The sequence below is a fragment of the Mastigoproctus giganteus genome, chromosome 6 (assembly GCF_048544385.1).
Source record: "Mastigoproctus giganteus isolate SK-2022 chromosome 6, ASM4854438v1, whole genome shotgun sequence".
Taxonomy (NCBI): Eukaryota; Metazoa; Arthropoda; class Arachnida; order Uropygi; family Thelyphonidae; genus Mastigoproctus; species Mastigoproctus giganteus.
The window spans coordinates 161,489,336-161,501,594 of NC_143580.1; the positions used below are offsets into that span (position 1 = coordinate 161,489,336).

The window sequence follows — 12,259 nt, forward strand, 5'->3', positions numbered from 1 at the left end:
GTGAAGTCCTCAATGCTGTTTTAAAATCTGCCAACATTTCATCTTCAGAAAATGTATTTAATACCTGCTCTAATCCCCCCCCCCATCGTTGCTACTCCCACTAATTTTTTGAATACTATCCAAAATGTCGAAATCACTCGGATATTCAGTTATTATGACCATGTAAACATGACAGGAGAAATTTACTGAACGGCGTGGATCACTCACTCTCCAAAAAACGGATGACAGCTTGCCAGGTTAAAGGGGAACCACAACACAGGTTGACCAGAGGCTATTATCCATGTCAAGAATACAGTCAGTTCTGCTATAATGCACGTTTTCGTAACACGAATTTGCTCCAATGCGGCTGATATATTAGGGAACAATGCGAGTATAATGAGATTTTCGCATTGGCTCATACAACAGAAATTTCATGAGGCAGGATAGTGTGAGTGGAGGAGCACATTTCTGGAAGTCATTAGCATAAAACAATAAAAACAATTTGCAGTTCCCGATTTATTGGGCTTTTCTGTTAGTGCGTCTGCGCAGTAGCACAGTGGTCTCGACACCGTCCTCACCACACCGGGTGAAAAAGGCTGTTGTTGTTTTGGTTTTTAGGAGCATTAGCAGCTTAGGCCATATTGCTCCGGGATATGCGGTGGCCATTTCCTGACCTTTCCGCATCATCCGTATTTGGTGGTGACGGGATCGAACCCCGGTCTAATCAAGAAGCGTGTGCTACGCACTGCTGCTCCTTCCCACCTGGCTACGGAGGCGCCAGGTGAAAAAGGCCTGGGTTCGAATCCTGTCGATGACATGAGAAACTTTAATAGGCTTTTTTTCACTCCATGGCTGAGTTAGTTGGTCACAAGTGTAGACGGCAAGGTTTCTTCCCCAGAAACTGGGGGTTTTTTCATCCAGCAAAGCAAACAAATCGACCGAAGACCACATGCAATTTACAGACACAAAATGCTGGTTTATGTAATGAATTACAGGTGACCTTAATATAATAATAACAATAATTTTCTGTTAGTGCATTCTAATTATAAACGAGTAGTAAACTATCTTACTGCATTGCGAAAATACCGATAGCTGGAACTGTGTGGATTTTTACATTATTATTGGGAAATGTGTTTCCCCTTCTATGAAATCTTCAATCATATAAAAAACATAAGCAAATTTTGAAAATCTTCTCTTCATTCCTATTTTTAAAGCTTTGCAAACTTGTTTCACTTGTGCAATTTGTGCATCCCGTGTTTGTCGTTATTGTTTGCTTATTGTTTTTACTGTTTTAAATTTTACAATCCAAAAAGCAGTCAGTGAACAGAAATATCAAACTTCATATCTTGTTAAAGTGAAGTGCTATATACTGTAATATTTATTTATTTATAAGAAATTTAAGTTGTTTAAACTTATGTTAGCAATTTTACTGGGTTTCAGAATTTTTTCTAGTTACCAGACTGAACATTTTTTTGAGTGCTCTGCCCCATCCCTATTTTTCCCATAAGCCTTGTTTTTAATGGGCGAAATACCATAATGCATAGATTTTTAGGAACACGTACTGCATTATAGCAGAACTGACTGGATATGGAAAGCAATTTACCTCAAGTAATCACTTCAATCATCTAACTGGCTACGGAAAGCAACTGACTAGCGCGACTTCTCGGTATGTGGGATAGGTGGCTGCATAGATTTTATGGGCACCACTAACACTGTAGAACTGTAATCCCTTTAACCCTTAATTCTCGCTTTCTAATTGCCTAAAGGCCAGAGGTGGGTGACTTAATGTGTAGAGAGTTAAGTCTCGTAATCCGTTCGTTATATGGAGATTTCCTTGATTCTAGAGAAACTATTTTAATGTAATTACCAAGAGGAATTCAAAATAATTTGCTATTAAGAAGTTCATAAAACAGGTATCCAACTAAAATTAAATCAAAAATGAAGCAATTTTAAAATATATAACTGGACCAGTGCACCCTTAAAATGCTGTGCCTAGGGCTAGGACCCAGCTCATCCCCACCATAGTTCCAGCTCTGGATATTCAATAATTGAATTTATGATTTAATTTTTAAAATAAATGATCATTTCAACAATGGGCTAGCAAAATTTCAAAAAAAAATAACAATGGGCTCTCGCAAGCCCACTGCAGCTCACCACTGGTCATATCAGTTTCTAGCTTGTTTACTTTGTAATAAGTCTGCACGATGAATGTATTCATTTCGATGTTCCACTTCATGCAGTGGCTCTTACTTCTGGGCGGTCACTAGTGCAGTTGTGCAGGAAGCACTTCTAGCTAGTTGGGCTGGGTGGTCTAGCTCTTCAAGTTGTAGTGCCCGTAAGGTAGACAGTGCCACTTACTGGACTGACATCCTTGGGAGATGGTCTCTGACCAATCTTCCTCAAACCTGAACACAAGTGACTTTCTCCTGTGCCACACTCAATGCAGTATGTTCAATATTTCTACTTCACATCCTCTTCATCCACCAACTATACAGGTAGACATGTTTGGCTTTTGCATCCATTGGTGGGTGGCAATTATTGGAAGCAACAGCAGCTGGTGCCACTCTCTGCTTTGGACAGATCACCTTGACCTTGGGGAGGTAGATCCAACGAAGTGACTTTAGCGATTTTTTTTTCTTTCCACTTGTGATTCATTTTTATTATTATTATTTTTCTTTGCTTCGTGATGGATGATCCTGGATCACGCACACTGTTGGTTCAGCATCATAACCAATGGCCTAATCATGCCCCTTTAAACTATACCAGGACTGTGCCATAATAACAGACAAAACAATATTGCACAACAGACCAGATATAACTGTCATCGACTAGAAGGAAATGACTACCTGATTATTATTCTTATATTATTTCTTCCTGATTGAGGGTTTCAATCCAGTGAAGGGTATTGCTAGCAAGTACACAGGATAGTTGTTATGTCTGGTGTTGGTTGATCAAGGAACTCTCTGACTATCCTACTGTTATTCAGGATTGTGACTTTCTGGAGTTCCTCATAGGTGTTCTCTGGGAGACCTATTGCTCTTAGGCTGTTATGTAGGGTCTTTGACACCATGCCAGTGGTCGACACAATGATCGGGATGGTCATTACTTGTTGCATATGCCACAACCCTTTGAACTCCAGTCTTAGGTTTGTATACTTTCTGATTTCCTCATGGGTTTTCTGGGTTGACATAGCGGTGCCAATCACTGGCATCACTATGTCAATCAGATAGGTAACCTTTTCCTTCTTGTCGACAAGGGTTATGTCCAGTCTGTTGTGTGTGTGATTGTCTTGTCGTTATTATGGCGCAGTCCCAGTACAGCTTGTGGGCTGGGGTCTCTAGTACTGTCTGGGGTTCATAGTTGTAATACAGTACACTTTGATCACTTTGATCAACTGGTATTTCCTTGCTAGCTTTTGATGTATTAACTTGGCTACCCGGTCGTGTCTACAAGTGTAGTCTGGGTGACACCTTGCATCCCACGGTCATAATTTGGATCGTTTCTGAGAACAGGTGGCATCGTCAACAATGTGTCATCTGACACTACGGGCTCCCTCACGATGTATTTTCTATAGTTTCTGGTGCTGATTACCTGGTCTTCAATGGCAAACATGAATCCTTCAGTCTCTGGGAAGAGCGTCCCACTCGTGAGCCATACATTGGAATCCATCATATTATTATTATTAACATATGACGCAAGAAAGCAAGCTTAAAAACCATCAGCCAAAAGAAAAAAAAAATCCCAAATCGTCCATGCCTCCAATAATTGGGCTAGTTCTTTCTTGAATTTGTTCAAACTAACCACTTCCACTACAACAGATGGAAGTCTGTTGTAGTGGAATCACAACAATCAAAGACCAACCGCTGGCTGAAGGCAACCTCTGCACGTATATCCCGCAACCATTCTTCCTCACTTTGAATTTATGCCACCTTATATGTATAGTCTAAGCCAATGATGTGCAAACTGTGGCCCGGACCCCAGAGGGGTCGTGGGATAAATTAAAGGGGTCACGGCAATTTTTAAATAAAATTATTTTTTCTGTGCAGACCTTACTACTTGAACTAAGTCTTAGATACAAATGAACTCTACTGCCACTCTTTATTTTGTTAGGGTGTGACGCGGGTGGCATTCTTACTTATTGTCTTGCATCGGAAATACACCTTAATTTGCTCACTGGCTATGGACACAGAAAGCGGCTGAGTAGTGCTTAGTATGTATTAATATTTCTCAGTACTACTTAATTGCTGAGTATTACTGACAAGTACTACTCAGCAATTATTGAACAGCAATCCCTTTAATTCATGCTTCCTACGAATTCTCAAATTGCCTAAAGTTCAGAGGTGCAATTATGCTATGCGGTGGCAGTAAATATATGTTATATAGCAAGTCTGTTGCACACATGCTTCAAAATTTGGTGCTTTCATGTCAACTTGGATATGTTTTTCATTCTTCTGCTACTTTTCTACTTTTTATTTTGCTCATTTCATTGTGATTATCATCGTTTTTAAATATATATATATTTTTTACCACGAACAATTGTGTAATCAGAACAAAACGGCCAAGGGGGTGACAACAATAATGTTGCTACAGATACTTCAGAAGCTAATAAGGTAAGAAATATATCATGTAAAAATTTGGACACTAATATTATTTCAAATGTAGTGCAACCACCAATTTCTGGTAGAGAGCCATCATATTCCAAATCAAAAGGAATGAAAAAGAACAGAAAATATCAAGAGGAATTTATGAAGTACACCTTCACTTAGAGTATTGATAATGAGCAACGTTGTGTGTGTGTTTGTGTGTGTGTGTGTAATATGTCGCGAAAAACTGGCTAACAAAAGCATGAAACCTATTAAATTACAGTAATTTGTACTGATTTCTGCATCACGGTATCAAATATTGTTATATTTTCACTAATTAACATTAGAAGTTCATCAAAACTATATCAACATTCTCTAAAATAAAATAAAAAAACTTCTTGGGAAACTTCTATATGTGTGTTTCAAAAATAATATAAAACTGTCCTGTTTTTAACTTATTTCAATTTGCTGGATGAATCCACCATTTAAAATGCTTTTTATATTAGCATTTTAAATTACATGCATGCATTTGTTTGTTCAAGCAAACGAGAGCATCTCACTGACTCACATAACATAAAGCAGTTACCATGCTGACATTACAGCATGGTAACTGCTTTACAAAGAGTGATTGTTTTGCTCTTCATTTCTGTTGTCTTTCTGTTAAAATCATCTTGTTGTCACCAAATACGAGACCACTTTGGCAGCCAATGATCAGGGCATTGTTTAAATGTGCATTAACTAATGCAACAGATAAGGAGGGAGAACCAATTCTTAAAAGAATTTTGGAAAGAATTCCATATTTTTAACTGACGACTATGTCCTCAGTTTACTGATAATTTGAAAGATTTCAAAATCCAGCAGAGATCATACAAAATGAAACAGAAATGGTTGTTAATATTGCTAATCGATTGCAACTTGAGATTTCTACAACTGACATCAATAACCTGCTTCAAGCACACAATGGACAGCTCACAAACAAAGACTTCATTGAAATGGAAAAATGTGAAGCTGAGGAAGATTTAACAGCTGAAACTCCTGTTCGTTCCTTCACTCTCAAAGGGCTTGATGAAGATTTTAAACACGTAGAAAAAAACAACTGAGATTGTCGAGTCACAAGATTCAAATTGAGCACACTATAAAGAAAAGAGAAGACTGTCTCGAAAACAAATGACTCTTGAAGCATTTCTGAAGATGTCTCCTTGTGCTTCCAACAATAAATGTTGAACCATCAACGAGTGTTCATTTAGTCAATGATGAAAAATAAACATTCTTGAACATTTGTTTGACATAAATAATTTCTTTATTATTATAATTTGCTTGATTTCAAAGGCTATATTTTCATTTATTTCGATAAATAAATCATTTTTTAAACAAACTATTGTTTTGTTGACCTTTATTTAACATTACTATGGTAAAATTTCATTGTTGAAAACAATGTTTTTAAAATTAAGTCTATGGGATACAAATTCTCGCTTTACGATTTTTTGCATTACGAGTACACAATAGGAATTAATTAACACGTAAAGTCAAGAACTACCTGTACTTCAGAACTGTCTGAACCACTGCACTCACCTTTATGAAAACAAAAACCACCCCTTTACCCTTGGTAGTAATTACATCTTTAAGTAAATCCCACATCAATTCACTGTGATAGCTGCTATCTAGTGGTTCTTTATCTGCAGATTCTTAATGCATGAATAATCACTGCTGATAATCATATCAAGAGTATCAACCTCCCTCTGGTTGACTCTCTAACCAACTGCTATAGAAAACAATCATCCAATAAATCCACAAAAGTCTTACTAGTGTGTACATATAACCAACCCACAAGTTCCAGTCAACATCTGGAAAGTTAAAATCCCCCTTTATAAGACATTCTGATTTATTGGCGACTCTCTTTCACTGTATAGTTGTTCATTGTACTCATCTGAGTCATTAGGCCTATAACACACTCCTACGCTCATTTTTGCTTTCCTAGTGCTTATGTCACACCAAAATGTCCCAACATTGCACTTTCCACCAATGTCAACCAGATGCAATGCCTTAGATTTTGTGTTTAACAGCATAACCCCTCCTCCCTTCTTATACTGTCTATCTTTCCTGTACACATTGTACTCTCCAAATTGCAATTCTGCATTCCTTATATGTGTGACACCACATCTCTGATATCCAAACAAAGCCTGCATTTGATGTCATGACCAGCAGTTCAAATTCATCAAATTTATTTACTATGCTCCTAGCATTGGTGTAAATGCAAGTATACATGCACTTGTTTTTACTCTAATACAACCCACATATTTACTTGTTCCATGATGACTCCCAGCAGTCCTTGAAAACCCTGGCACCTTGCTTTTCAGGCTGCTGCTCATTCAAAAAGAAGCAGAGCAAGAATCACTTTCACCTCTGCCTGCGGCTATTGTTGATCTATTAGTCTGTGAATCCCCCCCCCAAAGCTAGCAGTTTTCTGACCCACTTAACACTGCCTGATAGCATCAGCAAATATCCTTGAACCCTTTCTATTTAAGTGTATCCCATTCCTGTAGAGCAAATATCCTTAAACCCTTTCTATTTAAGTGTATCCCATTCCTGTAGAAGCACTCTCTCGTGTAGTTCATTAACTCATAAATATGATTCCGCTAAATACTGCAACCTACTTCAACTGAATACTGCAAAAAAAAAAATAAATAACATTTTAAAATCCTTTGTTAAAATGAATAAATTTTTTTTTGATAAAACCATATACACTGTGCTGCCACTTTATTACGTACACCTACCTAGTAGTGTATTGAGCCTCCTTTAGCCTTCAAAAACAGCCTGAATTCATCTAGGCATGGATTGAACAAAATGTTGAAAACATTGTGCAGGAATGGAGTACCATGCAGACATGAGTGTGTCACGCAGTTCCTTGAGATTCAATGGAGGTGTCGGCCTGCAGCAAACAGCCCTTTACAGCTCATCACAAAGATGTTCAATAGGATTGAGATCCGGGACTGAGCGGGCCACTGCAGCAAAGAAAAGTCATTGTCATGTTCCTGGAACCATTCCATAGTGATACGGGATTTATGCACCGGCACATTATCCTGCTGGAAGTAACCAACTGACTGAGAATAAATTGTCAGCATGAACGGATACACTTGGTCAGCAACGGTGTTTAGGTATGATGTGGCATTAAGACATGAATCTACGGGTATCAATGGACCCAAAGTGTGCCAAGAAAACATTCCCCACCATAACACTGCCCCCACCACCTTGCACAGTAGTCTTCAGACATGACGGGTCCATGGATTCGTGTTGTTTTCGCCAAATTCTGAGCCTTCCACCAACTAGATGCACCAGGAACTTCGACTTGTCAGACCAAGCAACTGTATTCCAATCCTCGATAGTCCAGTGCTGATGTTGCTGTGCCCACAGGAGGCGTACTCTCTCTCTCTCTCGTTCATTGATAACAAAGGTACGCGATGTGGCCATAGGCTGTTGTAGCACATTAGCAACTAGTGGTCTGTTGCGATATTGTTCTGCACACCAAAGTTGGGTTGTATTTTGAAGTGATGTGCAACATTGTGGCCTGTGTTTGCTTGCACAATTCTAGCCATCCTCCTCTGACCTCTGTCATCAACAAGTGATTTTCTTCCACAGGAGAGCCGTTCAGGGGTTATTTTCTGTTTGTTGCACCATTCTCGATACACCATTGAAACTGCCATGCATGAAAAGTTCATGAGAACTGCCGTTTCAGAGATGCTTTGTCCAGCACGTCATTCAAAGTCCGTTAGATCACTCCTTTTCCCCGTTCTTGCTTGAATGATAACTAGAAAAGTTGTTCTGCTGCATTTATATCAACAACTATGGTCACGTGACTTGCAACGTTGTGAGACTAACCATTTGTGTGCACAGCAGGGGTGTACCAAATAAAGTGGCAGCACAGTGTATCTTACTACTAGATAATGCTATGGTTATTCAGTTGTAATGAATTTTTTTAGGACATTTCACTTTTTCTTTGTTTATTTATTTTATTTTTATTTTTTTACACATTTTCTGGTTATATCATTATATCAAAAGTAAAATCAATCCATATTTAGATACTTTGGCTCACATCTGGTATGTTCTTGGCAGACCCAGGGACCCTGAGCTGGATATCATTCTTCTCTTTCTTGATGATTCCCTTATACTTCTGACTCATACACACAAAATTCCGAGGTAACTCGGAATTTTTTTTTTTTTTTTTTGGCTGGTGCAGTTTCCTTGAGCCTCAGTTTCCTTGCACTATGTGGCTAGTAATAATAAACTACTTTTCTGGAGTGAATGTTTGGAAAACAAGAGGTTACTGTACAACATTGCTGGCTGGGCTGTACAAATGCCGGTTTATTTTGTACTTTCCAGAATTATTGAAATATTAGATACTTTTACTTTAATTTATTCGAATTCTGTAATTTGATATCTAGTCGATTCAAATGAATACACAGGTATGTTTGAATAACTGAGAGAATTCTTACCTGAACCAAGGTTGCAAGACGAAGTTCACCTTTCCCGATTTTCCCCATACATCCCCTACAAGAAGACCTATCACTTTTGGCATAATCTGCAAGAAAAGGCAAATCTGAAGCCATAATGCAACTTTAAAAACTAATTTTAAAGAATAAAATAAACACGAATAAGTTATCACACTGTAGTGCTTCAAGGACGTAATGTACGGCGGGAAAATTGACAACACCTGACACAGAGTAGCGAGATATAGCTTATTGTGCCACCTGGTATTCAAGAAGGATTGAAACACAACTAATCTGTTAAACCAATTAGTGATGAACTAATCTGTCGACTACTTAGTGAAGAACTTCACTAACAAAATTTCGCTGTTGTACTCAGTTAGCAGTATTCTTTTTTTTTTTCTTTTTTATAATTTCAAGCACGAAAGGTACAAGAATCAATACCACTTTACTAGAGAAAAAGGCTACGTAGACCAAAGGGTAAACAAGCTTAATCTGTGATGGAGATAGTCGGAATTAATACTGGACAAGAATTTTTGTAGTTTCCTGAAAAGACATTTGGAGGAAGGTTGTTCCAAAGAAAAGAAAAGAACTAGAAGAGATAAATGAGGAAGAGAAAAGTCACTTCAGTGAGCAGCTGCTCAGCAGTGAATGGATACGGACTAGTTAAACTACGTGTTGGGTTCGGTCTGTAAATGAGAAAATTGCAAGCGTTCTGTGGTCAATTTGCTGTTTTATTGTTATATTATTTTTACTGCGAGAAACAGTGTCACACAGATATAAGGAATGCGGAACTGGAATTTGGGGAATACAATGTGTATAGAAAGGATAGACAGGACAGGAGGGGAGGAGGGGTTATGTATTAGTTAAGAAACACATAAAGTCCAAGGAAGTGAAGCCAGTCGACATCGATGGACAGGGCAGTGTCGAGTCAGTTTGGTGTGACATAAGCATAGGGAAATCAAAATTGAGAGTAGGAGTGTGCTATAGGCCTAATGACTCTGATGAGTATAATAAGATATTGTACAGGGAAATAGAGTGGGCCAGTAAATCAGAGAGTCTTATAATTGGGGATTTTAATTTCCCAGATATTGACTGGAATTTGTGGGTTGGTCACTCGCACACTAGCAAGGCTTTTGTGGATTTATTGGATGATTGTTTTCTACATCAGCATGTTCGTGAGGCAACAAGAGGGAGCAATACTCTTGATCTGATTATCAGTAGTGATTCTTCATGCATTAAGAATCTGCAGAAAAATGAACCACTAGGTGGCAGTGATCACAGTGTGTTGAAGTGGGATTTACTCAAGGAGGTAACTACCATCAGAGGTAAAGGGAAGGGTTTTTGTTTTCGTAAAGGCGACTATGATGGTCTGAGACAGTATTTAAATTCTATACAGTGGGACCAACTGATGATGTTACCAACAGGAAACTCAAAATGGGAAGCATTCAAGGAACTAATCTTGGAGGCTACCAGGCTTTACATACCAACTAAGAAATATTGTTAAGGTTTAGGCCTAAATGGTTGTCAGATGAACTAATGAGACATGTGGCAGAGAAGAAAAATGCATGGGATACATACAAATTAATGGATGTCATGGAAGCCTATGATAGATATAAGTTGGTCTGTAACCAAGTCACAAAGGAGATTAGGCAGGCAAAGGCAGACTACGAAAAATCCTTGGCAAAGGATGCAAAGAAAAACAGAAAAGAGTTCTTTACCTATTTAAACTCAAGAAGGAAAGGGATGAATCAGATTGGTCCACTGGATATTGACGGTTCAACAGTTGAGGATCCTTCTCAGGTGGCTAACAATCTAAACGAGTATTTTGCATCTACATTCACGCATGAGGAGTTATTCAGGAAGGAGAATGATGTAGGTAAAGTAAACATTGGTAGTGAGCTGGATGATTTTGTAATAACTGAGAGGAAAGTGGAGGAGAGAGAGAGATTGTTGAGGATAAACATAAAAAAGGCACCTGGGGTGGATGGGATCTATCCAGTTATATTAAAGGAGGCAGCAAAGGAAGTAAGCAAACCCTTAGCCATAATTATGAGAGCTTCTTTGGACACAGGGGAGGTACCCATAGACTGGAGATGTGCAAATGTAACCCCAATTCACAAAGGAGGATCAAAGGCTGACACAAGTAATTATAGACCTGTTAGTTTAACTTCTGTTCCAGGTAAATTAATGGAGGCACTGGTTAAAGAAGCACTACAGGATCATCTAGACAAGAATTCAGTTATAGCTCAGACGCAGCATGGTTTTGTTAAGGGCAGGTCTTGCCTGACCAATTTGATTGGATACTATGATGTAGTCACAAAAGAACTAGATGCAGGGAATAATTTTGATATTATATATTTGGATCTTAAAAAAGCTTTTGATACCGTTGCACATGGAAGACTGCTGCACAAATTGGAGCAGTGTGGCATTGGAGGCAAATTGCTGCTATGGATAAGGGGATGGTTGAGTGGCAGAAGACAGAGAGTGGTAATCAATGGACACTGCTCAACGTAGACTAATGTTATTAGTGGAGTTCCTCAGGGTTCAGTGTTAGGTCCGTTGTTGTTTTCGGTGTTTATGAATGATATTGATGATGGGATATCAAGTTTAATGTCCAAGTTTGCAGATGATACAAAGGTTGGCAGGGTTGTTAAGGACACCACTGACGCTATGCTGCTGCAACAGGATCTGGAAAGGTTGAACAGATGGGCTGAGAGGTGGCAAATGAAGTTTAACATTGACAAATGTAAAGTACTACATATGCGAAACAGTAACCCCAGAGCAACGTATCAACTCTGCGGTACTACACTGGCAGTGGTGGAGAATGAAAAGGACCTGGGGGTAATTGTGCAGGCAGATATGAAGTTCTCTGAGCAGTGCAGACGAGCTGCAAGAATAGCTCATGGTGTCTTGTCAATGATATACAGGACTTTTTCTAGCAGGGATAAGGAGGTGATTATTCCCTTGTATAAGGCAATGGTTAGGCCACATCTTGAGTACTGTATACAGGTCTGGAGGCCTCATTTCAAGAAGGATGTAGAGCTGCTGGAACGGGTACAGAGAAGGGCAACAAGATTAGTGAATGGAACAAAGTGTTGCTCTTACGAAGAAAGGCTTAAGTTTTGCAAATTACAGCGTCTGGAGACTAGGCACCGGCGAGGTGATCTCACAGAGGTGTATAAGGCTTTGAATGGTTTGAGCATGCTCAATGCC

General features: G+C 38.8%; 1 protein-coding gene across 1 annotated transcript in view; it reads right to left on the minus strand.

Annotated features, from left to right (window-relative positions):
- Positions 1-9,166, minus strand: part of Parp1 (Poly-(ADP-ribose) polymerase) — a 411,082-nt gene extending 401,916 nt beyond the window's left edge. The window contains exon 1 of the mRNA XM_090376325.1: positions 9,053-9,166. Within this exon, the coding sequence (XP_090232451.1) occupies positions 9,053-9,166 (114 nt within the window). The remainder of the gene's footprint in view (positions 1-9,052) is intronic.
- Positions 9,167-12,259: the final 3,093 nt, after the last annotated feature.